The following is a 17,299-nucleotide window of genomic DNA, read 5'->3' as shown; positions in this document are numbered from 1 at the left end:
CCTTCTCTCTTTGTGCCCCTCCCCTGCTCACACTCTATCGCTCTCTCTCAAAAATAAATAAACATAAAAAAATTTTTTTTTAAAGTTTCCAACTCTGCAACTCAAACTCCAATATATGCAACTATAAAGCAGACCTCACAGGCAGCACCTTTGTTCTGAGACAAAAAAGGGAATCTTTTGCACCCAAGCTGTCACCAGCTGCCACTGGCCAGAATGGTAGCCCAGTGGACAACCTGGGCTTCCCTCATGGGCCTGTGACCAGGTTCTCCCAAGCCCCCCACTGTTGGCATGCTGGTGTTTGAGGTTACCCACCAACTCTGCACCCCAGGAAACACATTCCTTTCCTAGCTCCAGAGGAGCTGGTCTTTCTCTGGCTCCTATGTTGGGATTGTGGTTGGACAATATAATTTTTTTAACTAAGGAGACAGTATTACTCAAGAGCCAACTGTCCTTTCCAACTCTTCCACATCCTGGAGATGAGCCTTGCTTGCCATTTTTATTAAATAGCAAAACACTCCCCTCTAAGCAACCCACCAGGGACCACTTGTGATGATATTAAAACCACCGACTCCAGCTTCCGATCATCCCAGAAGTGTTCCCCAGAGCACCGTATCATCTTATGGTTTCAAAAACAAGAATACCGACCTTTAGGAACAGTGGGAGAAGATTCAACAGGCTCTGCTGATGTTCAGCCGGGCTTCCGTGAGCCAACTTCTGATATTCCAGAAACTTCCTTTCTAGCATCTCCCAGAGAGCAGTGGGACCAGGAGACTGACCTCCATGTGGGAAGTCAGGCTGAGCAACATCAGGCTGGCCTTCATTTTTGGAACCTGGACACTCAGCTCTGTCTTCAGCCCTTGAAACATCTTCTGCCTCCATGCCTTAGCAAAGCAGATCTGAATTCAGAACAAAAAACAAAAATGTAAAGTCCTGTCACAGCACTTCCCGATGAAGCTGATTGGGAGACAAGGTACTGTACTCATTCAGTTCAGTTCCTATTGAGGATGGTTCCTCTAAGAATCTGAAACTGACTAAAATAGGGAGACTTTTTAAAAAAAGAGATTCTGACTTAGACGTGACTTATATTGACAATCTAACTTGTGCCAGGCACCGTTGCTGGGCTCTTTACACAGACTCATGAGAGCGGTGGGCACTCTTATTTTCTCTGTATAAGGAAGGAAACTGGCTGGGCCAAAGGCATATGGGCAGGTAGACATCCAGTTGAAAGGCAAACCGTTAACACCAAAGCTTGTTTTTTGTTTTTATTACATGATGCCACACCTTTTTTAAAAAGCAAAGTAGAAGGGATATGCACAAATGCCTCACCAGGATTTGTACAAGCATGCAATTCTGTACTTCAGTTGTAACTTCCTTCTACCATATGAGTCTAAAAGGTTACAGGTTTTTCATTCTCAGCATTATTTGCTTCACATTCAATATTTTTAGAGAACTTTGTCCTCAAAAGGACTCTAAACCCCCATGCTAACTTAAAAGACCTTCTTTATTAGCACGCACACGGGCGACTTGTGCAAGCTGGAGATCTTGGGTCAGTAGGCATGAGGACAAGAATTTATGCAATGAAAGTAGCCAAAGACCGGTTTGCCAGATGGGTAACCTTGAGAAGGTGCCTTTATTTGTGTCCTTGACTTTTCAGTTGTCCCAGTCTTTAGTTGAGTCATGACTGACTCCCAGCACAACAAATGCTTGTTTGTTTGTCAGGAGTACACGAAACTCCAAGTGGAGCCCAGAATGTCCAGCTCTCCTACAAGAAGCCCTCCCCAACCATGACGTCACCATGTAGGAGTCCATCCTGGAGTCTGTCCAGTGACCAACAACCACCAATCATGGGGCAGCAACCAGACAGATGGGCACAAGAAATGGACCCGCCAGTATTTTTCTCTGGGCTACGGCAGCTGAGGGGCTGTGCCACGCTTTATTTTTAGCCCGGTACACACCCCCCCTGCAGGCTAGAACGGGGGTGAACTAAGGGTCATGTGGCCAGATAAACCATCCCTCTTTGAATCATTCTCACCCTTTATGTACACAACTCCATGAGTCCCTGATGCTTCTTCCAACACATGTACTTACTACACTCAAACTTCATTTTCTTGTTACAAAAACCATGGAAGTTCAGTGTCAAGGTAGGAAAGGAACAGAGTATCAGGAAGCATACCGAGTATTGAAATAAGCAAACCAGCCTCGAAAATTCTCTGAGCGGACAATACCAGTTTAGTCCTACAAGCAAAGCTTAACGTCACTTATTTTGCAAAACTACCTTGATCTCAGTCATTTCTTGCTTGGACCTCTGAAAATCAGAAACAAAACTTAAACTGTCTTCCAAGGTTGATATGAGGCAGCCACAGACCAATTCCCTGTCATTTAAGAAAATTCTAATATTTTAACCAATCACTGCGAAGAATAGTCGGTGCCTTCTCACTATATAAGCTGCTTTATAACAATAGACCCCTGAGCAAAGTGTTCCCACTTGGCAAACTTGTCTTTTTTGGTATGTGCACAATCTGTTTTCACTAATTACTACTTCAGTAATTCATTGGTTTTACTTTGGCTGTTTCTGAGCCTGTGACACTAACTTGCCCTTACCCAGAAAAATGATTACTGGTATTTCAAGTTTATCTATGAATATGTTTGATTAAAAAAAAAAAAAAACATAATCCTAGGGGCGCTTGGGTGGCTCAGTCAGTTAAGTATCCAACTCTTTATTTCAGTTCTGGTCATAATCTCATGGTCCGTGAGTTCAAGCCCTACATCAGGCTCCTCGCTGATAGTATGGAGCCTGCTTGGGATACTCTCTCTCTCTCTCTCCCTCCCTCCCTCTCTCTATTCCCCTTCTCTGCTTGTACACTCTATCTCTCAAAATAAATAAACTTAAAAAAAAAAAAACATGCTCCCTAATATTGTTGAAGCAAACTTTTTATTTATACTTTTTGCTTTTGATGGTTGGTTAGCTGGGGCTTGGTAGGAGTTTTGTTTCCTTTGTTGGGTTGACCCTCGGGGACAGGTGGTGGGGTGCCGCACATTCCAGCACAGTCTTCCCTGACCTGGACCACGTTCCTGGCTGGCTTTGTCAGTTTATTCACTTCTTCCTTAGCCCTCCTTTCCCCACTCACATTCCCTTCTTCCCCATCCCGCCCACCCCACCTGTTTAACAACACAGATCTTTATAAAACATGACATAGGTGGGGCGGGTGGCTCAGTCTATCAAGTGCCCAACTTTGGCTCAGGTCATGATCTCACAGTTCGTGGGTTTGAGCCCCACGTCAGGCTCTGGGCTGACAGCTTGGAGCCTGGAGCCTGCTTCGGATTCTGTGTCTCCCTCTCTCTCTGCCCCTCCTCAACTTGCACTCTGTCTCTCTCTCTCTGTCTCTCTCAAAAATAAACATTAAAAACAAAACAAGACACAGGTGATATGATTTCTGAATACAGGCATTTCAAGTTCCCTGAATGACTTTCTGCATCTTTTCTGCAGCTCACTTTTTCACTCAGTTGAAGTTGCACCTTCAGACCTAGCATGTGTCTGTCAGCTGCATCCCTTCTAACTGCTGCCCCATGTTACAAAGTGGGCTTCGCATGCCTCTTTGATGTGTCGCTCCACAGTCATGGCCAGATTGCCCATGACTTCCTACAGTGCACTCAATTTCGTTCTGGATATGCCATGAAGGGCCCTTCATGGGGCTGGATGTGACTGGCTCTGCATATGGACTTGGGGGCAGGAGTCAAGGGTACACACCTGTTTCATTCAACTGAATGCCATGAACTAAGATGCTTCCAGAAAGCTGGCACCAGACCACACTTCCCCCACAGGCTCCTCTACCATCTCCCCAATTACCCGTGCTCTAATGTTTGCCAATCTGATTGAAGTAAAGCGATCCCTCTTTGTTATTTTAATTTGCATTTCTCTAAGGAGTCTGAGCATCTCAGATGCCTCTTAGCTATTGGCAGCTCCTCTTCTGTGAACTGACTATTCATAACCTTTGCTTATTTTTCCTTGCCTGTCTTTTTCTTGTTGCTTGGAGGGAGTATAGTCAAGAAACTTGTCCCTTGTTGGTTTTACAAATCACAAATATCTTCTTGCAATCCATTTTTCTGATGAGTTAGTTTAGAATTTTGTTTGTCACAAAAACGTATCATGAATCTTCGTGTTGCCGAAGGTCCTCCACATCTTCATTTTGTTTTTATTTATTATTTATTTTTGAGAAAGACAGAGAGGGTGCAAGAAGAGGAGGGGCAGAGAGAGAGGGAGACTCTCAAGCAGGCTCCACACCATCAGCACAGAGCCCAAAGTGGGGCTCAAACTCCCGAAACTGAGATCGTGACCTGAGTTGAAATCAAGAGTTGGATGCTTAACCGACTGAGCCACCCAGGGGCCCCATCTTCATTTTGAACAGCTTACGGTGTGGCAGTGGAGTCATGCTGGTTATTCATTTAATTAATCCCCTACACGTAGCTGTTTAAGTAGTTTCAAATTATTCGCTACTATAAACACACTATAATGATAGGCCTTGTGTCTAAGTCTTTCTTATAGCCATGAACAAATAATAGATTTAATACATTCTGAAATTCCTAGAATATAAATAGCTGTACCTTGACACGTATTTCCAAGCCACTTCTCCTTCAACACTTGCATCAATGTATAGTCCTCTGACCAAGAATGTAACAGAGTTCACACTTCCTGGGGTGCCTGGGTGGCTCAGTCTGTTAGGCGTCCGACTTCAGCCCAAGTCATGATCTCGCCATTCCCGAGTTCGAGCCCCACATCGGGCTCTGTGCTGACAGCTCTGAGCCTGGAGCCTGTTTCAGATTCTGTACCTCCTGATCTCTCTCTGCCCCTTCCCCACTCACACTCGGTCTCTCTCAAAAATAAACATTTTAAAAAATTACGAAAAGGAGTTCACTCTTCTTCACTTATCGCTTTTTAATTCCTGCTCATTTGGTAGGTTAAAAAGCAACGGTGCTGACTTGTGCACACACACAAAAGCAATGGCTTCTGTGTTGCATCCCCCCACATATTCTGCTGTCCTCTTTCTGTCTGGTTGGTGCTCAGTCTCCTTCAGGGGCCCCTACAGTGGTTTTCTGGAGTCAGATGCCAAGTGTCCTCATTTCTTGAGTTCCCTCAAGCTACTCCCCTGAGAGCCACATAGGCACTGCATGCTAGCTCTGAAGGAAGTCACTGGACCTATGTCGGGGGTTGGCACAGCATAGACGCTCAATCAAATGTTACTGTATGAATGAACGAACGAATGAATGAACCTATATGCTGACGGCACCCGGATCTTTCTGTCTGTAGTTTAGACTCCTCTTCAAAACAAGTTTTTTCCCCCCTCGCTCCAAGATCTCTACTTGAATTTCCCCCAGACTTGGACCGTCCCTGTGTCCAAACCACTCTCTCCATCCCCAACAGAGCCAGCACAGACACCCCAATGCATGGGATGGCTGATAGAGCCAAGATAAGTGTTGCCTCCATCACATTTTGCAGTCACACCTACCAGGTGCTACTAATAGAGTCATTCAATAACACGCCTCGGTAGGCTTGCAGCCACGCCACATTTTCAGAACAGGCAGGTGACAAGATAAGGTGAAAGTGTGGCCCTGAGGAAAGTAGCTGGATGTCCAGGGGAGATATCAGAAACCCCTTCAGGTTTCCTCTGAAATTAAGAAGCCATATTTACGGAAGTGAAACACTTGAATCGTTTTTCCCTGAATAGAGAGGCTTTAAAAACAAGAATCTCTGACAAATGAGGATCCATGAAATCCCACGGAGAAGTTGTCTAACTTACATGTCAAGCTGTAGCCATCCCCCCTCTCGGTTCTGCTCATCACCCTAGACCTACTTCAGTTTTATTTGCAAAAGGAAAATCACAAGGCGTAACTGACCTCTCGGGGCTACGCGAAGAATGGGCAAGAAGAAATCATTCTAAGCCACTTCATTATCAAAAGTGCCTTCTTGTAAGAAGGTGCTAACACTTTCTTATCCAGGGCAAAACAGGCTAAGCTGGGGGGAGGTGCACTGGAGGGCTGGGATTAGTGAGGCAAGTAAGATACCTACTTCAGTCCCAAGATGTAAGGGATGTCAAAAATCTCAGCCACGAAAAATAACGCTTTAGTGAAGTATCTTTAAAAGTCAAAATTAATGCCAAAAACTCCATGAGGAACAAATATCAAAATTTCAAAAAGAAATAGGTTCCAACCCAGCAGATGCCTGACCCCACCTCCCTGGCCTCACCCTATGGGAATGGGAGCTGGGGGCATTTTTCCCAAAAAGCAACAGAAAAATAAACAAACACCACTTCAAGGCTCAAACTTCCATGGATTCTATTCTCATACATGCAGCATAGTGGCCACGAGCACAGACTCCGGAACCAGGCCTCTCCAGTGTGAATCAACGGGCTTAAACCTAGTGATGAAACCCATCCGTGCCTGTGTCCTCATTTATAAAAAGGGACAGTAACAGGACCCCTCCAGGGGTACCGGGATTAAGTCAGTGTTGGCACATGTCTTCTCTAGGATGGTGGAGGGTAGATGGGCATTTATTGGTGCCTCCTTGGTGCAGACATTTACCTGCACCAATTCATGGAATCTTCCTGCTTTCCAGCAAGGTCAAAGCTATCAGCCTTCATCTGTAGCTGCTTCCAAGGCTCAGAGCAGAGAAGTGACCTCTCCAGGGCCCTGTTGTCAGTCAGGGGCCAAAGCAGAGTCCATCCTGGGTCAGCAGACAGCAATGCTCACCAGAGGTGATACTCAAACGAGGGCTGGTTTGAGGCCCTGGGTAGACAGAAGGGCTTGGACAACTGCTTGGCAGGTAACCCAGGCTGAGGGAAGACTTGCCACCCTATAAAGATTTCTCGGAGAGGTGGGAGTTTGCAGGGGCAGGCAGGGCAGGGGTGGGGATGGAGTGAGGTAAAGGGAAAGATAGCTTTGGCAGAACCAGAGGACTGGAAGCTGTGGGGGTAGGGGGCCTCGGGGGACTCCAGGAACAACAAGGCCCCCTCTCTGCCAGTGAGCTGTTTCCCCGTCTGGGTCGGGCTCGCGGCATGTGACGCAAAGCACAGTTTAGTCATGTTTCTTCCCCTGCCCCACCAGGCAGACCAGAGGCCTTGCTTTCCTGCAGCCTGCACGAGGCAGCAAGAGAGAGGCACTGGGCAGGAACCTGCCCACTCATACAGCCCCCAAGCCGAAGGGGAGCCTTAGGGCTGAGATGGGAGTCACAGGGCAGCTGGGCTGCTGTGGTGCCTTAACCGAGTTACTTCCCTTCTCTGAAACTAGGTGTCTCCTCATTGAAATGGCCCCGGCGGTCTCAGTTCCACCCTCTGGCCTCGATGCATTGACCGCAGAAGAGATGTAGGGCAATGAGTCAGTGCCGAACGGATGGAGAGGCACTGAGGGGGCTAAGGGCCTGCGGTTGCGTGTGGCGGGTGGGGGGTGCAGGGGAGAGATTCCCCTGTCCGTGTAGGGGGAGTAGACGATGAGTCGGCAGTGACAGTAGAGGGAGGGATTCCCAGGGCTGGGAGTGGGCCACGTGGGCCCCCTCAGATGGGTATCGCTGCCCATCCTCGCTCCCAGCCCACCCACCCTGCAGAACATGACATTGTCAGAGCTCTGCTTTGTAATGTGTCAGAAGCAGAGCACCCAGGGCCTCCGGCCTGCAGCTGTGTGCTGAAGCCCGGAGAATCAGCCGCATTGGTGAGGACTAGGGGCTGCGAAACCAACATTCGGTTGACTGTTTCATCCCTGACCTTCTGTGAAGTGATTTGCCAACAGGTAAAAGCTCAGGACGTAAAGCTGTGATTTAGCAGCCCTTGGAGCTAAGATGTCAGGAAGCCATTCCGGGGGAAACGGGGCAGGAAGGTATGTGGAGCCACTCTCCAACCGGGCAGGTCACAGGGAAGCCTGGGACTCAGTGCCTTCTGTGGAGCAGCTCAGACCTGTGACAAAGAGCGGCTACGATAAAATTCAAGATAGAGGTGGTCTCCCCGTTTCTCACCATACAATCACACGAGAAAGGCCACACTAAAGAGGGTAACACGTTTTGTACGTAAATTACGCCTCAATAAACCTGGCTTACAAAAAATACATTCTGAGGTGGAAAGAGGACTCACAGAAGAATCTAGAAGGAGAGGCGGTGGAGGTCTCAGTCCGTCCCCCGTGGTTATATCCAGTGCAACGGGGAGATAGCTATACACTTCATCACGGTAATACCTCACCTCTCTGACCACCTACTTCTTCACGGCCCTACCTTTTATCTCTGTATCACCTCACCTTCTCTTCCCAAAAACAGCCCTTGAGGGAGCAAAGAGCAAGGCAGTAGTTTACAGCTGAAAGCCAGATGCAGAGAGGTTTGGTTGCTTCCCCAGGTGGCCACCTTGCAAGTGTTGTATGGCTGGCTCCAAAGCCCCCACCCTTCTCCCTAACCATACCACCTCCTTCCTCGGGATGTCACAAGGTGGGGACAGGATTCAAGTTCCCATGAACACCAGCCGCACACAGATAGAGCTCACTCAGGGGCGCTCCCATGTTGGCCAAGTATGGAGACTACGCCATAAGTTCCCATCCACTTGCCCACCAAATTTTTTTTAAGTGCATTTATTCATTTGGGGAGAGAAGGTGCGGATGCACGTGAACGAGTGGGGGAGGGGCAGAGAGAGAGAGAGAGAGAGAGAGAGAATCCCAAGCAGGCTCCACGCTGTCAGCGCAGAGCCCAACATGAGGCTCAATCCCACAAACAGTGAGATCACGACCTGAGTTGAAATCAAGAGTCAGACGCTTAACCAACTGAGCCACGCAGTCGTCCCTATTTAAAAAAAACTGTATTTTTAATGATAATTTTGTCAAATTGGCTGAACTAATAGTCAAGGTGGGCCAACTATAAAAAGTAAAAAGATCGGGGCACCTGGGTGGTTCAGTCGGTTGAGTGTCCAACTTCGGCTCAGGTCATGATCTCGCAGTCTGAGTTCGAGCCCCACGTCGGGCTCTGTGCTGACAGCTCAGAGCCTGGAGCCTGCTTCAGATTCTGTGTCCCCTCTCTCTCTGACCCTCCCGCGTTCATGCTCTGTCTCTCTCTGTCTCAAAAATAAATAAACATTTAAAAAAAAAATTCATCTTTGCAAATGATTCACAGCAAACAAAAAGATCTCGCCATTCCCAAGTTCAAGCTCCGCATCAGGCTCTGTGCTGACAGCTCAGAGCCTGGAGCCTGCTTCAGATTCTGTGTCTCCCTCTCTCTCTGCCCCTTCCCCGCTCATGCTCTGTCTCTCTCTGTTTCTCAAAAATGAATAAACGTTAAAAAAAAAAAAAAGTAAAAAGATGCCCCAAAAGAGTTGAAAGCAGAGCATCAATAGATATTTGTATACCCACGTGTAAAACATGATTACTCACAAGAGCAAAAAGCTGGAAACAACCCAACTGTCCGTCAGTAGATGACCAGATAAGGCAAATGTGGTCCATCTGTACAATGGAGTATTTGTCAGCCTCCAAAAGGAGGGAAATTTGGATCTATGCTACAACATAAATACACCTTGAGGACATTATTCTGGGTAAAATAAAGCAGCTTAGCAGCATGACAGTGTTGAATAAAGTCCCACAGAACCCCCCACCAGACAGCCTTTCCTGCATACCTTGAATTCATCAGGATTTGCTGAGCATGTCCTGTGGGGCAGGCACAGCATTGGGCTGTACCTTCTTAGAAGCAAGGAGGAGCCAGATTTGGGGGGTGGGGAGAGGATGGGTAAAAGATGTGCCCCTCCAACTTGTCTCTGCAGCTGAGAACAAACTCAACAAGGACCGGATACGTAACCGTGAACCATGGGCCCTCCAGGAGAAAGAGGTCGTCGGTAACATGTGGAACTGGGAAGTCCCCCTGAGGATGCTGTTCAAAGGGGGCTTCGCTAACATCCCCGCCTGATCTGCACAAACCAAGAGCAGCTAAAGGCTGGAACAGGATCGTGAGCAGGAAACAAGACCAGTGCAAGCAGACAGGCTCTCTGGAGGGGAGAAGCGTGACTGCGGGCATTACGGGAAACCACGGTGCAGCTGAGTCATGAGGACCAGGAGAATGGGCCAGCACAGACATACTGTTCTAGATAATGAGCAGATCTTGAAGGTTTGGAAGAGGAGAACAACACAGTAAACACATTTTGGAAATGTTATTCCTGCCTGGCGCGAAGCCAGGCCCAGAACAGGGAGAAACGAGAAGCAGGGAGAGCCAGGAGGCTAACGTAGACCCCAGGTGTAGGTGAGGACCACTCTGGTTAGAAGGATCACTTTGGAAACACAGAGGCAAAGGGACGTCTGAGATCATCTGAAGGGATGGAGAACTGCTCGATGAGTTTAGAAAGGGAGCAGTCCTCACCAGCCCAGGCTGCACACCAGAACCACCTAGGGGGACTTGCTCCCCGGAGATGGCCACTTCGTTGGTCTGCGTGGGCCCCAGGCAAGCGTGCTTTCTATAAGGTTTCAGGTGATTTCGACGCATCCCCAGGAGAGGTGACAGGCCTGGGAAGCTGTCGCAAGCCACTGGAGGAGAACATCGTGAAAGCCTCCCAGAGCTGTGCGTGGAGGCCAGACAGCAGCTCCTGGGCTAACCATGAGCTGGGCGGGTGCCAAGAGTTCCAGGGCCCCCAGCAGGCCAGCTCAGGATGTCTGGGAATGGGGCCTCTAAGTCTGGCTGTACGGCAGCCTTGATTCCCTAGTAAGATAACATCACCACCCTGAACCTAGACTTCTAGGCTGGACCTATCTCCCTCCATCCCTACCCAGCTCCACAGGCAGACCCAGAGCAGCATCGGACAAATCTGATTCAAATCCTAGCTCTACCTCTCCCGAACTTTCGGCCTTAGTGACTTACAGTCACAGAGCCTCGATGCCTGCATCTGTACAACGGGAACGATATCTTCTTACAAGGCTGTTGGAAGGGACACCTGGGTGGCTTGGTCGACTGAGCGTCCAGCTTCAGCTCAGATCATGATCTCACAGTTCACGAGTTCAAGTCCCACATCAGGTTCACTGCTGTCAGCCCACAGCCTGCTTCGGATCCTCTGTCCCCATCTCTCTGCCCCTTCAACGCTCATTCTCTTTCTCTTTCTCTCTCTCTCAAAAATGAATGAACATTTATAAAAAAAAAGAAAGAAAGAAAGAAAGAAATGAATTAAGAAAATAAAAGAGTTAAGCAAGTGAACACACGTAAGATCACCTCCAGCGCAGGCTAGATGTGTGCAAAGTGTCTGTTCCTCTTGCCCTGTGCACCCACTCCCATTCTGTGTGTTGCTGCCTTGAGGTTCCTAAAATCTGCCTGCACTTCCTGGAGAAGCCTACATCCAAATAGTCCTCCGTGGGTGTGCTCTGGGACCTCAGTCACTTCTGAGGGTCCAGCCCTGTGGCCAGGGCAAGCTGCCCCCACCCTAGACCTGGTTTCCCTTCTGTACCACCCCCTCCTTGCTTGTCTGCTGAGTGTGTCCAATCTCAGGTTTTCTCACAACAAGGCACTGGTTTGAATGGACAGCAGGACACTAAGTGAGTTAAATCGAGGCCTTGGGGTTCATCCTGGAGAGCACAGAGACAGGGCCAGAGGTGGGGAGCTGGCCATCTTGAAGATAAAGAATGGGGACCAGAAGCAGGAGCGCTGTCCCCAAGAGCCGGCTCCAGGGCAAGTACAAGAGCATGTGCAGAGGGACTCCTCCTGTGATGAGGATCCCTGTGGGCAATGGCAGGAGTGTGGGGGGGGGGAAATGTGGGGGAGGGGGACACAGGGTGGTGGGAGGCGCACGGAAACAAGTGGTGTTGGAGGTTCCTTGAGCCTTGACATCCACTTCCAGTGCAAGGACCAGCAGCCACCTGCTGCCCCAAGCCCTCTCCAGTTAACAAGGGTCCCACCTCCTCCATCAGCCAAGGGCTGAGAGTGCCCACAAGCAGAGAACAGCAGAGCCCAGGGCTCTACATCCTGCCTCAAATGCCTCGGTTATTTCCAGAAGTTGAGAAATTCCCCCTGAAGACTAAGATGGAGACCCTGATTGACAGGAACTGGGCAGGTTGCACCTGCCACGGCCCTCAACACTTCCTTTTTCTGATTCCAGTCCAAGCCCTCCTGGTTAGCACACACCTCTGCGGTTTTGGCAACAGCAACAGAATATAGGAACCTGCCGTGTCCTGCAGGAGGGTCCCTGGTTCTGTATCTCACTATGTGTACTGACTTCCACATTGCCAAAAATGGCCAGGGAGCAGTTCCCCTGGCCAGATCCTCAAAGCTTAGCTGTAACTGAGCTGTCACTGTCTGCACAAAGGCATGGGCCAGTGACAGCACAGGTGACAAGAAGCCCAGCCCCCATAATCGGGAGTCGCTCCATCGTGGGAGCGAATCTGTGGCTCGCTGCCCACTAAAACATAGGGTAGTGTTGCTTAAGTACAAATGACCGTAACTGAACGAGCATCTGCTGGCAGTTATCAGTGATGCTCTCTAATCTTAGAAAACTTATAAGGTAGGTATGATTATTCCCATTACATAGATGGGGAAAGCAAGATGCAGAGAAATTGACATTCAGAGAAAATAGCTAGCTTATCTGAAATCAAACTGCTAACAAGCATCAGAATCAGAATAAACATCAGAAGGGCAAACCCAGACTTTTCTGACTTCAAAGCTCTTCATCCCCTTCCACCAATCCAGGTTGGCTTGACACAGTCATCAACGATGGTAAGAATATATCTTGGGGGTACCTTGGGCACCAGCTGGAAACTCTAGTAGGAGTCCCCTGGCTGGACTTGCAAAGGTGTTGCTGATCCCTCGTCCAAGGAGGTCTGGGGCCAGGTCTGCCGTGTGGCCCCAGCTCATAGAACAGGACCCTGTGGTCTCACCATCCCCCCAGGTAAAAGCTGATCTCTGGGAACCACAAGGCCAACGGTTGATTAGCCCGGGCACAAGGTGGACACCAGCCAGCCAGCCACTCCTGGGCTGCCACCAGCAGCACGCCCAGCATTAAACACTCACCTTCCAGGCTAAGCCACCAGAACTGCGGCTCTCTACAGCTTTCTCTGTGGGGTGGGATGTTTGATTAGCAAACATGCAAGGAGCGGAACTGTCCCTGGTCCACACCCTAGACCTGACAGCTCACACTCAGGGGTGCAGAAGAACAGCAAGGAAACAGACAGAGTGGGGTAGGTGCTGGACAGGGAGGTGCCTGGCTGTGGGGCACAGCAGAGGCTCCTGGCCCAGTCTGGAGAGGGTCGTGATGGTCTGGGAAGACTTCTCAGAAAAGATGGTCCCCACGACGGGCACTGAGAGATGAGGAGTTGGTGCTCCGGAAGCCAAGCACCCCGGGCAGCATGCATGTTCGGGGAAGACAGTAGAGATTCAAAGAGTCTGGAGCACAGGGAGCAAGGATGGGGAAGGGTGTGTGTGGCAAAAGGAACGCCAGTAATGCCCTTGTCATGTTCCATGCAGTTATCCTGGGAGTCGCCGTGGGGTTCTCAGCAGAGAGTGATATGGACCCTGTAATGTGACCCCCTGCTAGATGCTGGGCCTGCCCAGAGGGCTCAGTCCCTCCCCCCAGGTGCTCACAGCCTGAGGAAGGGGGTGGGGGCAGGTAAAGGGATGCCACAATTCAATGCCTGCAATGCACCCTTTATAGCAGGAACCCAGAGTGAAGGGGGCAGAGGAAAGGAGCTGGCAATTCGAGGTGAGAAGGGGGAGGGGGAGGGTAGCAGGTGGTAGGAGAGATGTCACAGAAGCCAGGGCTTTGGAGAAGGAGCCTGAGTGGAGGAGAAATAAGCCTGTAGACAGGTTAGAGAGAACTGCTCCCTGAGGAAGGACACACAACAGGATGGGAGAGGTGATGTTGGACCGCTAGTGGTTTTGTACCACCGCAAGGAGGAGGGGGTGGGAACAGGGTAGAGATCACATCTCCGGGAGGGGCTGGGTCAAGGCCTCCAGATGCTAGGCTGCCCCCATCCCATTCTTCATCGTCCAATTTCTTGGGAGGAGTGAAACGACCAGGGACTTTGTAGCACCCTTTATACTTCTCAGACCACTTGTTAACGTTCGAGAGATGAAAACTTTTCCAGGAATGGTTAGCTCACACAACCCTTCTGTTTAGCTCATTGAATTTCAAGTATAAAAAGGGGGGCCCCTGGGTGGTTCAGTTGGTTAAGCGTCTGACTTCAGCTCAGGTCATGATCTTCTGGTTTGTGAATTTGAGGCCCGCGTCCAGCTCTGTGCCGACAGCTCAGAGCCTGGAGCCTGTTTCAGATTCTGTGTCTCCCTCTTTCTCTGCCCCTCCCTTGCTCAAGCTCTGCCTCTCTCTCTCAAAAAATAAATAAACATTAAAAATTTTTTTTTAATTTCAAGCATACTTTGGTTAGAAAATAAATACAAAAATCGCTATTTAAACTTGTAAACGTATATGGAAGTGTGCATTCCTGACTTGGGAGGAATTAAGCATCTCCTAATTCTCGTGGAACTCATTAGTATACTAAAGAATTAATTTTTAATTCTTGTAGATCAAAAAAAAAATCACAAAAAAAGCAAGAGCACAAACTGCCCACATCACCCGTAAAGAAACTTACTAGTTGTCTTGGGCTCCCTGTCCTCTATCATGCTAGGCAGATCTGGATCCAGAAAACTCTGCTTCTAGGCTCATGCAAAAAAGAGACGTTTTCAGATGCAACTTTGTCCTGTGCTGTTTCTTCACCAAAATGCAGAGGAAATGCATTACTGGCAGTCAGGAAGCAGGGGTGTTAGGCCCCTCTGTGACTGACTTCCCCACCTGTCACATAAAGCACCTGGAATAATGCTCCTTAAGGGTCTGTCCACCGATGAAGGTTTACTTTTCAAATTAGTTTCATGTTCAGAGCCTTCACATTTCTCTTTTGAGACCCGGATACGTGTGTAACCAGAACGAGTCTCCTACAAGCTAGTGAATTTCCGGACGTGTCAGGAATAATTTCTTACCTAGACCTAATTCTTCTACATGCACAGGAAATGGGAAAATGGCTCTGGGAGGGTGAGCCCACTGCTGCTTCGTCTCTCTTCCCACCTTGCCATGGCAGGCCTCTCTGCCTCTGGTCTCCCCAACGTCTCCCACTTACCCCACAGTGTCAGACTGAGGAGCACAGCCCCATCACATCAGTCCCTTGCTCAACTGTGTTCAGTGGTTCCTCATGTTCTCAAGGAACACTCTCAAGCTCTTGGCCCTCAATGATATGTCCCAACATCCTTCCTTGACTGATTGCCCACTGCACTCCCAATGAGGTCTGGCCAAATGAACTGTTCACTCATCATCTGATCCTTTGCCTTTACTCAGGAGTCTCTCCCTGGGATGCCCCTCCCTCAGCTCCACATAACCCAATCTTGCCACCTTCCATGCTTCCTTGGCCAGGCATTTCTTCCTTGCCCCAACCAAGAAATAACCCCCTTCTCTCCAACTTCCAAACTCCTGCCACCACCCAGCCATCCTGTGATTAAAAAGTAGTCACAACACTTTGCATCCATCAATGCTACATCCCTACTACAAGATCTCATTTAGTAATTACACCCCGGTGTTCGGGGTTATGATCATCTCCGGGTGCAGGTGGAAGGAGGAGCCCAGGAGTGAAAGTGCACAGACACGGTGTGTGGACTCAAGCAGAATAAAAGTGAGCACTTGGGAATTCTCAAATTTATCATTACCTGCTGCCTGTAGTAACCACGGCACCCCTCACTTTCTTCCTTGTGAGATCATTACTCTTGAATACGCTTTACCTTTCTCATTCCTGCATTTCCTCAATTCTAAGTTTCCACCAGCTATAAAATGCTGGTAGGACCAGTAATTATGTAATTACTTTGAGAGGGAGGGATTCATCACATTAAATACACAGGTCAAAACTGAGACTATTCAGACACTTCAAATTGTGCAAGGGAAGAAGTATTTCTCGGAACCAAGGTGATATTTTAGATGCGAGATTCTGAGAGAGATCCCTTCCCCCATGCAGCAGCGGAATCATTCTCAGAGGTACCTGCCCGCCCCCCTCCATTAATTTACAGAATTAAATGTTTCCTGGAGGTATGTGAAAGGAAAAGCTAAAACTTACAAGATTCTGTATTCTGATTGCAGAGTGCTGCCCCTGCTTTGTTTGGTTTTTTCCGTTTCATTATCAGGACTTTGGCCCATCCGCATCTCCTGGCTCTCTTCTCACCCTTCGCCTTCTTCAAAGAGGTGGCGGTCCTTCCCCACCCCCACCAGGGCAGTTGCTGCGCATGCGCTGGATGCATTGCAGAAAATAGGAGCCTCAGGCACCTGTGGAGGAGGCGGGACGACCCCCCAGCCCCACCCCAGTAAAAGAAATGCATTATTTGGGCAGAAACACAGAAACAGAGCTGCAGGGTGGTTGCGCCCTGCCCTTAGTACATGCATGTCCCAGCCAGCTGCTTTCTGCACTTGGGGCCCCTCGCTCCTTGATCTGGTCCACACCCAAAAAGAGTCGTAGGAGGAAGCCTGTGGGGGATCACTGTAGCATGCTCGGACCTCACTAAGTCCTGATAGGCTCTGACCAACCTCATAACACAGTTTCTTCATGTGTACATACTTTTATTCATCTTTGCCTATCTCTTTATATTTTGTGCCTATCCTTTAAACTGTTATCCGGGTGCTACTTGGGCAATTTTCTTATTATTATTATGTTAAAAACACAAGACTCAACAAGTATTTCCTCTTTTTTGCATACTATATTTCACTTGGAAGCATATTTTATTTATAACTGATGTATAGACATTTTCATTGTATCAGTTGTCCATCATCATATCATAAACATAGTCTGTGTTGCCTTTACCCTTAAATTATCCGTTTAATGACCAAGAATCATGCTCTCGGTGGATTGCCCGTAATTGACTCTCTTCATTCCCTAATAATGGAATGCCCTGAGCCCATTGTTATAGGCAATGCTGGGATAAAAAGGATTCCCAGGCAATCTTTTTGTTTGCTGTGAATCATTTGCAAATGGGGAAGAGCAGTTTTCACACTTCTGCCCAAAGTTCACTATTCCTTACCAGAAGTGTTTCCTCAGTTCACAGTGAGGGTGGTGCCTAATTCAAAGTGCAAGGGCTTGGCGCCTGGGTGGCGCAGTCGGTTGGTTAAGCGTCCGACTTCAGCCAGGTCACGATCTCGCGGTCCGTGAGTTCGAGCCCCGCGTCGGGCTCTGGGCTGATGGCTCGGAGCCTGGAGCCTGTTTCCGATTCTGTGTCTCCCTCTCTCTCTGCCCCTCCCCCATTCATGCTCTGTCTCTCTCTGTCCCAAAAATAAATAAAAAAAGTTGAAAAAAAAAA

The 17,299-nt window shown here is 48.8% G+C and overlaps 1 protein-coding gene across 7 annotated transcripts in view; it reads right to left on the bottom strand.

The window, feature by feature from the left end:
• The window catches only part of WDFY4 (WDFY family member 4), a 297,907-nt gene that overhangs the window by 275,456 nt on the left and 5,152 nt on the right, over positions 1–17,299 (bottom strand). For all 7 annotated transcript variants that reach the window (XM_058696988.1, XM_058696987.1, XM_058696986.1 and 4 more), the window contains one exon: positions 646–896. In XM_058696988.1, the coding sequence (XP_058552971.1) occupies positions 646–879 (234 nt within the window). In that variant the 5' untranslated portion in view covers positions 880–896. The remainder of the gene's footprint in view (positions 1–645; positions 897–17,299) is intronic.

This window comes from Neofelis nebulosa, chromosome 13, assembly GCF_028018385.1.
Source record: "Neofelis nebulosa isolate mNeoNeb1 chromosome 13, mNeoNeb1.pri, whole genome shotgun sequence".
Taxonomy (NCBI): Eukaryota; Metazoa; Chordata; class Mammalia; order Carnivora; family Felidae; genus Neofelis; species Neofelis nebulosa.
This window is presented reverse-complemented; position numbering and strand designations above follow the sequence as displayed.